Source organism: Pyrus communis, chromosome 12, assembly GCF_963583255.1.
Source record: "Pyrus communis chromosome 12, drPyrComm1.1, whole genome shotgun sequence".
Classification (NCBI taxonomy): domain Eukaryota; kingdom Viridiplantae; phylum Streptophyta; class Magnoliopsida; order Rosales; family Rosaceae; genus Pyrus; species Pyrus communis.
Window position 1 is genome coordinate 21319918 of NC_084814.1, and position 18095 is coordinate 21338012.

General features: G+C 36.6%; 3 protein-coding genes across 4 annotated transcripts; 2 read left to right on the forward strand and 1 right to left on the reverse strand.

Moving 5' to 3' along the window:
• Positions 1–1040: 1040 nt before the first annotated feature.
• Positions 1041–4010, reverse strand: LOC137710738 (E3 ubiquitin-protein ligase RGLG2-like). Of its 2 annotated transcripts, none has more exons than XM_068449848.1 (10): positions 3478–4010; positions 3084–3309; positions 2880–2996; positions 2693–2790; positions 2470–2549; positions 2267–2372; positions 2014–2141; positions 1725–1902; positions 1559–1637; positions 1041–1468 (listed from the first exon to the last, which is right to left on the reverse strand). In XM_068449848.1, the coding sequence occupies exons 1-10, from the start codon at positions 3745–3747 to the stop codon at positions 1458–1460; spliced, it is 1293 nt and encodes a 430-aa protein (XP_068305949.1). In that variant the 5' UTR covers positions 3748–4010; the 3' UTR covers positions 1041–1457. The 2 variants fall into 2 exon arrangements, with proteins under 2 accessions (XP_068305949.1, XP_068305948.1); XM_068449847.1 differs by having other exon boundaries at positions 1559–1615; positions 3478–4004.
• A 7184-nt stretch (positions 4011–11194) lies between these two features.
• On the forward strand, positions 11195–13015 carry LOC137710164 (uncharacterized). The gene has a single exon (XM_068449113.1). The coding sequence runs from the start codon at positions 11195–11197 to the stop codon at positions 13013–13015; it is 1821 nt and encodes a 606-aa protein (XP_068305214.1).
• Positions 13016–15736: 2721 nt separating this feature from the next.
• On the forward strand, positions 15737–16949 carry LOC137710165 (uncharacterized). Its single transcript, XM_068449114.1, has 2 exons — positions 15737–16843; positions 16926–16949. Exons 1-2 carry the CDS (start codon positions 15737–15739, stop codon positions 16947–16949), a joined length of 1131 nt encoding a protein of 376 aa, XP_068305215.1.
• Positions 16950–18095: the final 1146 nt, after the last annotated feature.

The window sequence follows — 18095 nt, forward strand, 5'->3', positions numbered from 1 at the left end:
TCGCGGCTATCCGTGCATCTGTTTCCATTGTGGCGCCTTCGAAGCCTGTAGCCCAAGGGCCTGCTTCTGTTGGTCAAACATGATGACGGTGTTGTGGTGTGTCAATGCCATATGCGTAGTCACATGGTGTTGTTTAGTAGCAGTGGCCATTCCCCTTTTCGGCCTCCTGCAACCGCGTTGCTAAATCCGATACAATGCAATGTGAAGAACCAGCAGTGTGGAAAGATTTCATCCCAGAAGGGAAGCGATTGTGGTGCGCCATGAAAGAGTAAGAGTGTTTGAGTGATGTGAAAAGAGTGGAAGCTTTTTGATACTTAGGCTAGTTGGCTAAAATTTAGGCTGCTCACATACAAAAAGTAGTAGAATTTTTTGAAAGACTCTTCCTGTGAAAGTGTGGGCGCTTATTACATTATCGGGGCGTTTGGTTTTGTGATGTGCAACGTATTCGGTCTTCATGCAATAAGCGGTGAGAATGGAGTGATGTTTTGACTGTGACTGTCACACTGTCATATGATGTTACAATTTTACTTAAGTTATAACTTATTTATTTGTTTATTATTGATATAAATTAGGTTGGGAAAGTAATCGTATCGTCCATACATATCATAACACGTGTATTAGTAATACTATGTGTTAATATGACAATCATCCTCAAGTGTTCAGTATCATGTGATGCTACAATATCACCTGTGTTATAACACATCTACTTTCATTATTAATGTTACTTAGGCTAAGAAATGATCAACTATATCGTTCACCCTTATCATAATACCTGAATTAATAACCCCAGGTATTTTCTTGTGAAGGTGGGATTTATCTTCCAAGAAACTCAATCAATTTATCCTATGAATTCTCCATGCTTATTGCTTATGAAGATATTTTCGAATTTGCATTAACTCCAGCCAGAAAAATTGAACATATTGTACAGTTGATGAACGACAATTCATCTTTCTGTTTGTGTTGGACATAGAAACGACATGACGCTTATGCATCTATTGAGCTGAAACGACATGCTATAGCTGAGATAGGTGCCTTGTAGATGAGCCAGAAGGTGAGCTTTACTGACTGATTATATAAAGTATGTCTTGTGTACATACATGAGGCGTACAACCACTTATATGTTGAATTTAACCGGACCAAATAGAAATAAGTAGACGCGAAAACAACGACAAGAACAAAAATTCAAACAAACACAGAACTCGCAGTAGCAGCAATTCTAACCACGAGTTTCCAAGTACGACCATGACCGCCAAATGTAGACGTCCTTCATCCAGGAAAAGGGAAGATATCTACAAGGGACTCAGTTCCTTTTGATGAAAGACGATTGAAACGAATTAAAATGGTCCCGGTTGAAGTTGCAGCGGTCCAAATTTCACAGAGACTAACCCTAATAGAGCTTTATTCTGGTGTGGATGCTGGTTCTACAAAAGGGACATAAGTCGAGATCTTGTCCACAGTCACAGCATGTCTGCAAACAATATTAAAATCCAACGCACTTATTTGTTGTTCAAACCTTCATCCAATTCTGAAAGGTGTAAAAGATGTGTATAAGCAATACCTGATGTCCACAACCAAATGCCATATTCTTCGGATCGGTTAGGCAAATGGGACACACCTGCAAGAATAAAAAAATATGTCTAAACTTGTCATTTTGACAGGAATTTGATGTCCATGCCATACGTATTAAGCCTCCTCATAAAAAATAGTAGGAAGGGGGCAGTTACTTGATTGTCAGAAGCTGAACCGGTAGGACGTGCTGCGCTAACGAACTCATCACGTTGCCTGGAAGGTGCACTTGGACGAAAACTACTTGATCGTGAAGTTTTTGGGGAGCTAAAAGGAGATGAACCGTAATGAGGTGGGGGCAGAGGTATCCTATCTATAGCCTTCCCTCTTGTAGCACTATATAAGCAATGAAACGAAATGATGATTTGCAAATGAACTTATGTAACCCCAAGCTGCAATAGTAAATCCCTCAAAGCCCATTAGCCAGGAGGAGTTATAGATTATTACCCTAAAATATTAAGCTCTAGCGTTGCTTTATACTGAGAGGGTATTTCCATCAGTGCTGCAAGAGCAAACTCCGCTTCTTTTCTTGAACGATCCATATTCTTTGCCATAATTTCCGTAAAATTCACAAACTACAGAAGGCAAAATAAAGCTGCACCTTTTAATTAAAGTTTGAAGAAAGAAAACATAATAAAGCATATATACTCCAACAAGATGATATAGACCATCCATTGCAATTAAAGTTCGAAATATTTGCCTGAAAGTTATCAAAGGTCCGGGCGGGGATGTTGTCATCAAATTCCTTCATCATATCCCACGGCCCGTCTCCAACACCAACTAGTATAATTGATAAGGGGTACTCACTGCAATATAACAAGGACATTGTAAAATAAAATGGAAAAAGAAGAAGGAAGGAAGGAAGGAATAAGACCAAGGAAAACAAGCATTCCAAGAATGTACCTTGCTTTCACAATTGCTTCAACGGTTTTCCTTTCCTGTGGGCTTATCTGCCCACGTGCAGTATCAACACTTCTGGTCACCTGTGACAATTGACAGTCTCCTTTAACACCAAGTAATTGAAGATACGAGATCATATTGCTACTAAAATAATTTGCTGCTTGAGCAGAAAACTCTCGAACAGGTATAAGTTATAACTATAAGATAGAGACCGAAAGCAATATACCTGCCCATCGGCTATGATCACCAATACATGGTACTGACCGCCACTTTGCTCAACAATAGTGATGCCCATTTCAACAATAGGGGCAAAGGATGTCGGCCCTGTCACAAGGTAAAAAGGGTATGAATCTCCATAAGCAACCAACCAACCTAGAAAAAGAAGGGGAAAAGGGAGTAAAACGAATTCCAACCGGCCAGTCGTAGCTGAGGGACTAATTCTCTATATCGTCTCAATACTTCTTCAAATCCATTGCAATAAGATCCCTCGTCCGGGTAGAAACTGAAAACTTCTTGGTCATGGGTTGATGCTGCAAATATATGAAAATCACAATATCTATATCGTCAAAACTCAAAAGGCTAAATTTCAAGAGTAAGACAACTGTTAGATAAGATACCATCTCCAAATCCGAAACAGGGAATCAAGTTATCTTCATCAAAGGAAGACAATGTTTTCCCTATAATTGCTATTGCCTGTTCGTAAGGATTTTGCTCTCCTCCAATGTGATGCAAGCTTTTCCGATGAAATGACCTTGCACCTGTCCACTCGTTGCTTTTTGTGAAATCAATGCCAACAATAAGATTGGATGACTCAAGACCAGCACGCGCCAATGCATCTGTGACCTTTCGAAAGATACGAGTAGGAATGTCATGATGATTACACAAGTAACATTAGCAATAACAGTGATTTCACATCGTATTTGCTTCAAAGACAGATGACAGTGATATAACTATTGAATATGCACATTGAGATATTGAGCCAAACATTGAGTACGTTATCTTGTGTTTTACCTGGTCCAGGCTATTGTAATCATCATTTATTCTCCTAAACTTGGTACCCGACCCCACATTCGAGCCTGTTGACCAAGCACTGCCATGGCTTTGAGGTGGAGGAGCATAATGCTGCTGGTGCCGGTAGTCTTGGCTTGGCGGTGCATATGATGGTATCAATGGTGGTTGTGCATATGGTGCCTCTTGATAACTCTGATGACTCCAAGAACGTGATCCGGACCCAAAAGAAGGCTGTCTTGAAGTTGAACGTTTTGAACTCTTCCCACCCATAAGTTCTATATTTTTCAAGAACACTGCACATTCAACAAAACTAAATTAAGTAAATTGTTACAGATCAATCTCCGATTGAGTTCACACTCCGAAAGGCTTGTTCTTTTCATCTAACAATCACTTTCAGGGGAAAAGTAACTATTAGTCAATTATTCCATTTGCTTCATAATCCAAATGTGGATATATCATATAACCCAAGAAACAGAATTACTAAAAAAATATTACTTTGATCCAGGACCAAAATTTTTAGCTGTTGTTGGATTTAGTCCAGTTTCCTTATTTTTCAACTTTAATTAAATTTTTTTATTAATAAATCTTTACTCAAAATTTTAATTTGAATTTTAAATATGAAAATCTAACCACTTCCATGGAAAATAGTTAAAAGAAAATTTATATGACCTAATCATAGGTTGATAAAAAAAACATTTACCATGTGATAGAGGTATCAAAATAAATAAATAAAAATTAATCTACATATAATCCATGAAAATAGTAAAGAAGTTTCGTCTTCCATACATTAATAAATTCATACTCGTATATATGTACATACATCATAGATTAGTTGACACAGTTGATGAGTGATCGAGGTAGAAGAAAAAATTGAGATACGAGTTAGGAGTTGGAAAAAAGAGAAACAATATTTAAGATTAATCATAAAATTGAGATAAGAATAAGGGATGACATTTGTCACAATTTAATAAAAAGATGATAAAAAAAAGCTGCTACGGATAATTAGTGAACAAATCACATTGGACTTTTTATTTTTTATTTTTTTTAACACAAAATTGGAGTTATATCCAGTTTACCAAAACAAATAGTCTCAAGAAAATTGAACAAAACATTTCAGAGACAATAAGGGCCATCTACTCCAATTTCCAAGCTTCATTCACAGACAAATCGGGGCCGAAAATTCGATAATGCCGGGAAAATTAAGCCGAATTCGTATCAGAATTAGTGAAATTGAACACAACCCAGAAGATATGAGCACATTTTCAGGCCAAAGATGCGCAATTTCTTGTTCCAATTCATAGTAATTATCTAACAAGACCCAAACTTTTCCAAAACCCACATTCCAATTCAGAGAAAGACAAACTTTTTTACATCTTACAAACAATTTATCAATAAATATTTAGCCCCAATCCCCAAATCCAATCCATCAAAAACCTGATACATACAAAAAATTAACAAAAATAGCGCAGAAAAAAAAGAAAAAAAAGAAGAAGATTTGGTACCTCTCAGACAGATATTTTCGATTTGACGATGATGTTTTGGAACATATCTGAGTAGTCCACGGGTTAAAGTGGTAACTTGGCAAAGCCTTGTTGTTGTTGTGGTTGTTGCAAGTTTGCAACTTGGCGACTCAAGAGTGCAAAAGTCTTTGAGTCTAGTGAGAGAGGTCGACACTTGCGTTCGTAGTTTACTGGTGAAGGTTGTTTCTAGGTAGCTCCCATTAGATAAAAGGTTCTTTATAGTGTTCTCTTTGTTTTGGCTGACAGCGATGCTTATCCTGAATTCGACCAGATACGGATTTGTAGTTCAAGTAGTTTTAATGTAGTGGGTTTTATGTTCAATTTTCGCTTTTACGATGTTGAACAGGTCAAGATCAAGATGTTGCGTAATGTTATGTGGCACTGAAATTTAGCTATTTGTTAATCTTGAACTAGTATTTGTTGTTAAGTTGGTGGTGAAGATTTAATCGTGAAGATTCAAATTCATCTTATTTACCATGTAAATCTCATATGTGTTTTTATGTACTTGGTTGTGGAGCGCCGTTCTGATGTAAACTAAAGCTTACGATGAAAATTCAAAGAGGCGTTCATGTTTAGTCATAATACATTAATAAGTGAAATTAGAAATTCAATTTACCAGCCATCTATGTACCATTAAGAATTTGAGGCACATCGGAGGAGATTTAAGAAAACAAGGGTAATTTTGGTTTTTCACCTTTTCTTGCGTCAAGAATATGATGAATGAGAATTTTTTTTTAAAGATACATTTAAAATAAGAGTATGAAAAAATGAGATCTAACTCAAAGTTGTGACTTAAAACGCATGTCTTGTTTGTGTTGTACTGTAAATCTTAATCATGTTACTAAGTCATTTCTAAAAAGATAAAAAAATTCAACAAGGGAGTTTTCATGATAGCATCTGTTGATATGCCTGCACTTCCCAAGATTTGATTGAGTTAGTTTTAAAGGAAAATAACATTTGAAATAATTGATAAATTGCACCTCTCTTTTCCAGTTATTTCTTCCTTCATCATCCACTTGCTAGTGGGGAACTTGAGCATATATAGGATAATAGGAGGCGGCTTTGGGGGAGCGAAATATGCAATCTCATAGTGTCCCAAACTGGCAGAGGCCCCAAATTTTGCCTTATTATAGTAATGTTATATATTAAAAAAATTATCTTTATTAGCACTTAAAATTTTTTTTTTATGCACTTTAAAATTTTATTGTGCATTCTTGGTAAGTGTGTTTTTTTTTTTTTTAAATATAAAAATTTAGAGTGCACAATGAGTATTTGGAGTGCCAAAACAACATCCTAAAAAACAAATTTTTTTTTCTTCTAGTTTTATTATATAATAATGCTATATATTCGAGTGAAACTTTAAAATTAGAGTTTTTGAAGCTTTTTTTTTGTTTGACTGTTTACGATTGAACTGCTTTTGATTATTTAGTGAAAGTTATGTTAGTAGCTCTTTTTAATTATTATTTAATGATATTTATAAAAGATTTAATTGTAAGATAGATTACAATTGAACGGCTTTTAAATATTGAATGAAAGTTATGTTTGTAGCTCTTTTAATTATTATTTAATGGCAAGATGGATTATTACAACATGGTTCTAGGATCACAACTTGACATGCATCATGATAATTACAATAAGAAGATGAATGATACTAACCTAAATTGATGGGAGATAGAATGGCTTGAGTTCAGGCCATCTCCAATTGACCTAGCCAAAGGGCCATAGGCTAAAATATAGTTCATTTTGACACGAAAATCATCTCTAACTAAGGGTTAGGCTAAAGGGCTTGTGGGCCCCACCATGCCAAAATCAAACACCAAGCCAGTGGGCTGGCCAAAATGAGCCAGCCAGCCAGCCTGATGCAGCAACCCAACCCACTTGCAATGGTTACCTAACGTCAGGTTACCGTTGAAATTTGAAATTTTAGGGTACCTAAGCCGTTCCTACACAATTTCTCACATTCTTTTCACCATTCCATACTATCTTACCTCATTTTATTTCAATTCTTCAAATTCTATTCTCTTACCTCTTCCAATAATCTTTCCTTTAATTTATTCAAAAATTTTCAAATGGCCAACCAATTACATCTTGACACGTGACACTCGAAATTTTATCCGAAAATTTATTAAGATTACATAAGGATAAGAAAACTAAAGAGTTACTCACTTTAACGACATGTGACACTCGAAATCCTATCCGAAAAATTATTAAGATTGCATAAAGATAAGAAATCTGGAGGCTTATTTATTTAGCGACAAGTGGCACTCAATATATGTCTGAAAACCTTATTTTAATACGGTAGTTTAATTCAATTAACCATATTAATTCAATTAAAATAATAAATTATTGAGGGGGCTAAAAAATAGCTTCCTTCGGTTGGAGATATGTTTTTTGTCAAAGAGCTATGTTTTGGCCTATGGCCTTTTGGCCCCTTAGGTTGGAGATAGGTTTTTTGTCAAAGAGCTATGTTTTGACCTATGACCATTTGGCCCCCTCGGTTAGAGATGATATAAATATGGCCTGGCACTGTCCATTAAAAAATAATTTCTTGCAAGGCTATAGGACTAAAAATGGCCCTTTGGCCCCTTTTCGGTTGGAGATGACCTCACAATGTTGTCTTCTATTCTCAACAAATGGAAGTGTTTCAACAATATTAGAATTTGTTCATAATGGAACGTGTGTTTTGTGAGAGCATGGACTACCTAATATATAGTGACAAAACTCCCATTAATCCGGCATATCTCTACTATTAGAAAGGCAGAAGTCAATTTTGGTGTCTCTTCATAAAAAATAATTGGACAACAATGCCCCTGAAACAAAAAAAATGTATTAACCGAAAAGAAATATAGAATTTTTTTACTAAGGGTAGTTTTGTAAGAAAAAATAATAATTAAAAGAGATTAAATAGAAGGAAAATAAGAAAAGAAATTAAACGTGCAAAAGGGAATCATGATCGTGGAGGACTCCAAATAAATTGCCGCAATGGAGAAGATAAAATAACTCGCAACAACTCGCAAATGTACATTGAGTATTCCACAAATCCAGAGGAGGAGGGAAGAAGCTTCGTCCTTGCTACTTCGAATGGTTTGGGTATATTTTAAAAATTATTAGCGGGATTTGTTTCTCTCCCTTATCGCTCATTCTATGTTTTTGGTTTTTCTTAACTTTGGTCGTTTTATTGCAGGAAAACTAAGTTAGAACTCATATTGATTTGTTCATGTGAAATTGGTTTTTTTTTTTTTTTCCTTCTGTTTTTTTTTTCTTTTTGGCAAGTTTGTGTTTCTCATTCGTATTCATGGTTCCGTTATGATATTTTTTTTATCTCTCTATTTTATATCTCCATCATAAGGTTGAAAGATCCAACTCCAGAAATTGCCACCTTGGTTATCAAAAAACCCAATTAATTCTAAAGCACCACTTTGGCATATTGATTTATTTGCCATAATTCAACAGCTCGGCATAAAAATCTAAAACTTTGACATGAATAAGTTCAAAGACTTACGAAGCTACTCCAATTAGAATTACTCCAATATTCATCCGTTTGATTACATTTTGCTCAAAAGAGATTCTCATGTCCTACATTAGAATTATGGATCCAAATATCAAAATTCTCACAAAATAACCAATAACTAATACTAAAAATAGAGTAAAAATATACAATAATATCGGCTCATTAATAGTCAGTCACATGTTATGCATTTGATAACATACGATACAGGGTTTGTTTTCTTTGTAGGAATTTTGTCCTGGTATGGAAGCTGACGGGATATATATGAATAGCAAATAGGTAGGATAGTGCTAAGTGATATTTTCTTTGCATTAATGTAAAATAAAAATTTCTAAATTTCACATACACAATTTCTTTGACGTTATATGACTGTTGAGTTGTTTGCTGTCATTAGATGGATTTTCAGGGATTGCTTGTCGCAGCTAAAATTTTAGAGTTAGTTAATATCTTCTTATTTGGAACAAGTTGTTGTTGGATATTTGATATTATAATATAGTATTATAATATTTAATATTAGTTTGAATGAAGAAATTAGTTTGTAAAGTGTTTCATGTAGAGAATGCAACACTCGCCGTGTAGTATTTAAAACATAATAGTTGTAACCTTTCCCTAATTTACTTACGGTTATGTCATAGCTAATTGGTTGTCATGGTTATAGAAGTGGTGCGAACCGCAAAGTATCTGTATAGAGTTAGTCATGCTATTTAGAAAAAGGCACTTGGGTTGTATATAAACTCAGTAACACTAAGCCATGAGATAAGTAGAAAATAACAGAATTAATTACTCTTGGGGAATAGGGCTTCCCCACTCTATTTCTCTCATTCTTCGTTTGTTTTCTGAGTCGTGTCTTGAGAGTACGGAATATATAAAGTTCGTCAAAGTCCGAAGATTGAAGTGCTTTGACTTCGGATTATAGATTGTTAAATCCTGGGAGACGGACGTCTACCAAACTACAAGCACAAGAGTAGGGGTGAAATTCTGTCTTTAGGACATTGCATTCATGCAAGCCTCAATCTCTAAGTTTGTTAGTATTTCTAACTTTCTCTCTAGTTGTTTATATTAATCTCATATATAATTGATGTTGTGAATTTCCTTATGATTATTATTATTGGAATTTTTATGTTATTTCCATATTTTCTATTATTGCTCTAACAATTTTTTGCTCGACACCAATCGGATTTTTACCTCCCATACACCTTTGTTAATTTTTGTCCATTGTTCTTCATCAATTCATTTGATCCGAAAGCCGGAAGTTGACATGAATATGTGAGAAGTAAAAATTAGTATGTAGATAACATTATCCTTTAACGAATATCCAAAATACTTGGGACAGTTTGATTTCTTAGTAAGTTGTTAATGTTTTACTCCTGTACGAATATGTAGTTTTTTCCGACGGACGGACGGCCACGATCTTTTTGTGCAGTTATGCACACGGTGAGAGATCTCTCAACTCTAAGAAATAAATTTGTTTGTTTATTACTGAGATAATATAAATTAGTTACTGTTACTCAGTACTACAGTCTGGTGATATTCCTCTTTACTTATAAATGAAAGGTCTAAGGATCTCGTAGATGACGAATTCAATACCAAATTAAGTTGCTCATTGTATAGTTTAGCCGAACTCTTCTTCTGTTTAGTGTAAAAATATCAATGCACTAAAAAAAAAAAAGAATTAGCTATTTGAAAGGTGACCCTAAGTTCATTTTCCTTTAGACATGGAGAGTACGCGCATATATATATATATATATATATTTTTTTTTCCTTTAGACATGGAGAGTACGCATATATATATATATATATTTTTTTTTTTCCTTTAGACATGGAGAGTACGCATATATATATATATATATATATATATATATATATGCCTCAGCTAAAGGGGATTTGTTTAGGAAATTAATAAGCATTCAATCCAATCGGTTATCTTTCTTGGAGCCAAAGTAGTCCACTCCTGTTCTTTTCACTAGATTAAGATCTAGTTTCAAATCTGCGGTTGGCAATTTCTCTTGATAGCCTATTTATAAAATGGAAAATTAAGAGATTGAAAGGTGTCAATTATGAAATTTTTACTGAGAAGATACATTATTTGTAAGTGGGATACTGAGCTCATCCCCAAAATAGGAATGCAAATATTATCCTTAATTAATTATGTTTGAAGAAGGCCATCAATATCCTAATAATTATATTTGAGGAAGAAAGGCAATGGACAACAGGAAACAAATAGAATGGCTAAAATGGAAGAGAGAGAAAGAAGAAAAAAACTCTAATACCTTGAAGCTTAGTTTTTTTTTTTTTTAGTACATTGATATATTTTATACTAAGAGGAGGGAAGTTTGGTTAACCCACACAATAGACAACCTAATTTGGTACCGAATTCGTCATCCACGAGATTCGAACCTAAGACCTCTCACTTATAAGTGAAGAGGAATACCACCAGACCATAGTACTGAGTGACTTTAGCTCTGTTTTTTTAGTACACCGATATATTTTAGAATAGAGCGTGAGATCAGAGAAATTTTTGTATTAGGAAACAAATATCCGTGATACTAATCCCTAGAATTAAGGTTAAAAAAGTTAAGCAGCTCCTATATTATTAAATAGTGGTACCGTGGGTATCAAGTAATTAATTAACATTTGCTGCTATATTAGAAAACACCATATTCATATTGTTATCACAAAAGCTTTGAAAATGGCTAAACTACTCTCGGCTGTGAGAGCACACCAAAGGTATGGCAACAAAGTTTCAAAACTCGTAAAAGGACTAATAGCTCCTAAGTATACAACTCTTGTCGATCCTCCACCTCCGGAGCTCAAACTACCCACACATACTTTCTCCAGAGCCAATTTCAATTTCGACAATGGGAAACCCAATACAACATTCATAAATCCAATCCCGTTGATTGGCTTGATTACCGGCTTGTTTAGTACCGGTAACCCCTGTGTTGATCTCTTTTTCAATGTGATCAAGCCGGAGAAAGCTAGTCCGGCTGAGGTAGAGGCTACCTGTATTTATTTGAAACAACTGCTGCCGCTGGCCTGGTCGCACAATCCGGTAACCACTCTCAAACTCATCTGTAATCTACGAGGTGAAAAATCCTATTTGGAAGCATTTGACACGGCCGCGTATTGGCTCCACCACAACCACCCCAAGACCCTATTGCGCAGCATCCCTTCTATTGCTGTGTCGTTTGGGTGTTTTATTGATCCTGTCGATATTTTGTACTTCCTTCTAGAAGGCCGGGAGAGGAGGAGGGAAAATGAAGAAGAGACAGATGCCAGTAGTGGTAGTGCTCAAGAGAAAACCCTGGCAGAAATGACGAAGATTTTTATTGAGAGGTATGAGCGTGACCCGAATTACAAGTTGTTACGCGATAGGGTTACAGATGTTTATGTGGAACAGTTGAAATTTGGTATGGAAATATTGAAGCGAAAATTTAAGCGATCGGATATTGATGATGATGATCGGTACTCCTTGGCCTATGAGATAACTGACGCTGCTGGCTGTTGCACCATGGACACCAAAACCATCAATGCCACTTTGATATGTGAAAGCATTGCGAGGAAGTTTTTTCCCCGAGAATCATATCCGGAATATCAAGGCATTGATGACACCCAATACGCTAAAAAAATTGAAGGTCGACTCAGGAAGGAGGTTTTGGTGCCCTTGGAGAAGGCCGGCTATTGTGGACCAAATAAGCAAGGAAAGCCCTGCGAGATTGAGACGTATTTGGAGGAGGTGAAAGCGGACAAGTCCAAGATTGACCCCGGTGCTTTGCTTCCACATCATATCATGGCCTTTGCGGATCATCCCAATGTTGGGGAAGTGGCTGAGCTTCAATGGAAAACAATGGTGGAAGGCATGAAAAAGAAAGGCAAGATGAACAATTGCTTGGCTGTATGTGACGACGGCAGAATATGCGTACGGGGAAAGGCGAGGGAGGTCTCACTGGCTTTGGGACTTTTGGTGTCTGAATTGACCCAAGAGCCATGGAACGGAAATGCTGTCAGTTGGCACTCAACTCTACAACCGATACAAGGCCATGATCTTAAGTCCAAGTCCAAATTTATGACGAAGATGGACTTCGAGGGCTCAGATAAATACGATCTTTATATTGAGGAAGTGCTTGACTCGATTTTGGAACTGGCAGTGAATGAGAATTTGCAGCCGGAGCAGATGGTCAAGAAGGTGTTTGTGTTCAGCAAGCAACACTTTAGCCATGAGGCTTATTCCTTATGGGAATATGATTATAATGAAATAAAGAGGAAGTTTGAGGCAAAAGGGTACGGCGATGCGGTGCCACACATAGTGATTTGGTTTATGCCAGATCTTTACTTAGAATGGGAGAAGATAGAGATGCCGTGGACACAACCGGGGATGACAATATTGAGTGGCTTCTCCGAAAACTTGCTCAAGTTGTTCTTAGAGAATGATGGGGAAATTGGCCCAGAGCATGTCATGGAAGCCGCCATCTCCGAAGAGAAGTATCAAAAGCTGGCTGTAGTGGACTGATCTACATATATAGTTATGATGATCATCCGTCATCCATTTTAATTAGTTTTTTTTTTTTTTTTTTTTTTTTTGAGAATGGTGTGAGGAGGCTTGATTTTATTTAGTTTTTAATTCATATTATCTATGGTTAACATGATTTAATGGTGGCAATATTATTTGTAGAGATGCTAAAAGCTGTGCAAATGCTCTTAAGATCGCATGCTTATATAGTGATAAACATTGAAATTCTGCTGTTTCTTATATAGAACAAGCTGTACCCTCATTTACCTTTCATAAAATAGAAATTAAATATGTTATGCATCAGAGCAACTAACTTAAATCAGAAACCTACAAGCCACTTAGTACTACGGTCTAGTGGTATTCCTCTTCACTTGTAAGTGAGAGGTCTTAAGTTCGATTCTCGCCAAAGGCATATTTGAACCACATTACTGCTAGCCCATTGTGAGGCTAAGTCCACACCCCTCCCGGTAGTGTAGATAATATCTTTTGTTAAAAACAAAAAAATCAGAAATCTACAATTATAGGATCAGAGATCAACATAACTGGAAAAGGAAAGTGCGGGAAAAGAAAATGCAAGAAAAGTAGAATAAACTAAAGTAAATTCATATAATTTCATTCATAGTCATCTTTACATCAGAAAAAAGGTTTAAACACATCCAAAGATAGTAGCCTTTATTAAGGGTACAAGTCAGCAATACAGTTAGAAATATAGTTAGCAAGTTTGTTAATATTTGGTTAGAGTTGTCAGGCTTACTAGTACAAAAACAAAGTGTGTAATCTTCATTCTTTTAGTTAATACAAATCCTATTTCTATCTAAACTCTCTGTTTTTCTCTCTCTAAATATCTTTGTGTTCATCTTTGTGTTCATCCTTTCTTCTTGATTTTCCCTTCAATTCACAAACATTGCAATGTAGTTAACATATTAAGGGTACAAGTAAGCAATACAGTTAGAAATATAGTTAGCAAGTTTGTTAGCATTTGGTTAGAGTTGTTAGGCTTACTAGTACAAAAACAAAGTGTGTAATCTTCATTCTTTTAGTTAATACAAATCATATTTCTCTCTAAACTCTCTGTTTCTCTCTCTCTCTAAATATCTCTGTGTTCATCTTTTTGTTCATCATTTCTTCTTGATTTTCCCTTCAATTCCCAAACATTGCAATGTAGTTAACAACGTTCAAGGTGTAGATGGGTCTAATAGTATTACATATGTAACAGACCTAATGAATAGCAATAACAAGATGCAGTCCAATTGATCCTAACAGAGGTCCAATAGCTTAGAGTTGCATCATACAACTATAAATATAAACTTGGCCTTAGTGAAATACCAAAACTTTTAGGTGGAATTTAGACCTCCCATTGTCTCCACCGTGCCCGTATATCACCACATGTCCGGTCCTCAACCATAACTTCAACGTGAAATTGAAGAAACCCCGAGCAAAGTATTTCAAAACCTATCAGAAAGAGTGATTTCAGTTTATAACAACTATTTAATTTCCTGGGTAAGTCGCCTGGCAAACACAATGCAACGAAAAATCTACCAAAAATGTAAAAAGCAACGAAGTTTTACAAACTTAAAAGTTACAACAGTGTTCGACAACGGGTCAGCGGGCGAAAGTTTAAATCTTCACAGCGTTGCAAATTCTTCAATCAGAACAAAACTTGAACTCGACTATCTGAAATAGAACCAGAAAGAGGAAGGACAGAGGAGAAACTTTAATTCCTTGAACCCTAATTTCAGGAATTAGTATTATGGATTTTTGTGAAGTACTAATACAAAACTTTTATCTCTTTTTAAATGAAAAGAAATATTATCTTGACCGAGAGAAACCATCTAAGATGAAAATTCCACCACATCAAATAGAGGAACCTTGGAGTCCAAGTAATTAATTAAGATCAGCATGCATGCTATATAAGCATGTTCATTGTTATCAAGAAGAAAACATTGAAAAATGGCTACACTCCTGTCAATTTGGAGAGCACACAGGAGCCATGGAAACAAAATTTCACAACTCACAGACTTATGGCTTCTAATTATACAACTATTGTTGCTCCTTCGCCTCCCCGGCCCGAATAAAAAACACATAGATTGGCGGCCACCAAGTTCAATTTCAACAATGGGAGACCCAAGACAACATCCCCAAATCCGATCCCAACGATTGGCTTGATTACTGGCTTGTTTAGCACCGGTAAACCCTGTGCTGATCTCTTTTTCATCGTCATTAAGCCGGAGAAAGTCAGCCCGGCTGAAGTGGAGGCTACCCGTATGTATCTGAAGCAGCTGCAGCCTGCTGCCGCTCGCCTGGTCCCACAATCCCCTAACCACCCTCACGCTCATTTGTAACCTACGAGGTGAAAATTCTATTAGGAAGCATTTGAATGGCGGCGTACTGGCTCTACTACAACCACCCTATTGGAAGAAAGCATGGAAGAAGTTCTAGGGCTGCTTTACTTTTCTAGGGCTGCTTTACTTTTCCATGTTTTCTGCTTCCATGTTTTCTGCTTTGTTTTTTCTTTCTTTCTGTTTTTGCTTTTCCTTGTTTTCGGCTCCTCCTGTTTCTTTTCCTTTCTTCCGCTCATTTATATGAGCTTTCCTTGTACTTGGTTTCACATAATACAAATATAGACATTCAAAATTCAATATGGTATCAGAGCAGTGACCCTAACCGGCCTGTCTCTGTGGTGTTCTCTTGAGAGATTTGTGAGCTTCTTGTCCTTCAATCATGGTTGAAGAAAGCTTAGTAAATTTGGAAGGAGACGGCTTTCATGCTACTCCACCATCACCACACTCAGATATTGATATCAACCCAAATCAACGTCTTAGTTCTGTCTTGCTAAATGAGTTTAACTATCTTCCATGGGAGAGAGCAGTTTCTCTTGCTCTGGGAGGACGATCAAAGCTTGGTTATGTTAATGGTGCTATTCCAATGCCTAAGACTACCTCACCGGAGTATGATGCTTGGCTATGCAAAGACCAGTTGGTCATGTCGTGGCTACTCAATTCCATGGATCGTAAGATTGCAGAAATTTTTAGCTATGCTGAATCCTCCATGACTCTTTGGAAAAATCTCAAGGAAATGTATGGAAATCAGAACAATGCGGCTAGAGTGTTTCAGTTAAAGAAGGACATTGCTGGTTTGCAACAGGAAGGGAAGCCATTTGTGCAACATCTTGGAAAGCTGACCACTATGTGGAACGAGCTGAATGTGTATCGACCACACACCATCGACGCTGCTGTGCTAACTAAAAGAGCCGAGGAAGACAAAATATTCCAACTCCTAGCAAGCCTGAGCCCTGAATTCGAAGATCTTCGAAGCCATATCCTCATGAATCCCGACCTGCCTTCTTTTTCAAGTGTGTGTGCCACAATTCAAAGAGAAGAGGTTCGAAGGAAAGTCATGACCTTGGACATGAAGGCAAATATACCAGAAGCTAGGGCTTACTTCTCTAACCAAAAACTTGGTGAGGAGAGAGGCTACAAAGGAAAGAAAACTGGCTTAAAATGTAGCCATTGTGATGCTGGTGGGCACTCAAGAGACCGATGCTGGATTCTTCATCCAGAGTTAAAACCAAAGTTTCATAGGGATAACAAAGGTGTCTCGAAAGGCTCGTACAACCCTTCTTACAAGGCAAATCATGTTGCCACAACTTCTTCTGATGGAGCACTGAAGTTCACCACTAATACAGCTGCACTGATCAACGAGTTTGCTATGTTTCTTCACAAGAAACAAGGTCTTGGAAATAGTGAAGGACCACTAAATCAGTGTGACAACAATCAAACTGCACTACTAGGACAATTTGCTGGCTTCCTGGCTGGAAATGAAGGCGTGGTACAAAGGGACATCCTAGGTATCTTACACTCCTTCTCAACTGCTCTCAACATTGGTAATGTGCATGATTATTGGATTATAGATTCTGGAGCCACTGATCATTTGACTAACAAGTCTACAAACTTGCATAAATTTGAAAAATTTTCTATTCCATCCCAAGTGTCAGTTGCCAATGGAAAAAATGCTATGGTTGTGGGAAAAGGAAAAATACATTTGATCTCAAGTGATGTCGAGTCTGAGGCTCTTTATGTTCCCTCATTCCCTTTTCAACTTTTATCTGTTAGCAAGATCACAAACTCATTAAATTGTCTTGCCATTTTCTCTCCCAAAAATGTGATCTTTCAGGATGTAGTCACCAAGAAGACGATTGGTGAAGGATTTTTCTTAAATGGTCTCTACTATCTTTCCAAGCATATTCAAGTTCCCAAGGTTTTTCAAGTCACTTCAAGCTTAGCTCAAGAACAACAACTTTGGCACCAACGTCTAGCACATCCTTCTGAAAAAGTTCTATCCACCTTATTCCCAAATATGTGCAAAGTTACAAGTCCTTGTGATGTTTGTCATTTTTCTAAGTTTACTAGATAACCATTTACTTCCTCTTTGTCTAGGGCTAGTAACCCTTTTGAAATTGTGCATTCCGATGTTTGGGGACCAACTATAGAGTCTTTTGATGGATACAAATATTTTGTAACTTTTGTGGATGATTTCACAAGGATTACTTGGTTGTATCTTTTGAAATTTAAAAGTGAAGTGATGGAAGTTTTTCAAGATTTTCATAGACTTGTGGCCACCCGATTTGCTTCAAAAATTCATATTTTACGATCAGATAACGACACAGAATATATGTCTCATAACATGTCACACTACTTGAGCACGCATGGTATATTACACCAAACAAGTTGTGTTGGAACACCTCAACAAAATGGGGTGGCCGAGAGGAAGAATAGAGATCTACTTGAGAAGACTAGAGCTCTTATGTTTCACATGAATGTGCCTAAGAAGTTTTGGTCTCAAGGAGTCCTTACTGCGGCATATCTCATCAATAGATTGCCTAGTAAAGTGTTGAATTTTAAATCACCTTATGAGGTCTTGAAAAATAGAAAGATCAACTTTTCCCATTTGAGAGTCTTTGGGTGTACATGCTTTGTTCACATTCAAACTCAAAATCGTGACAAGCTAGACCCAAGGGCTGCCAAATGTGTCTTTCTAGGTTATTCATCTACCCAAAAAGGTTACAAGTGCTATAATTCAA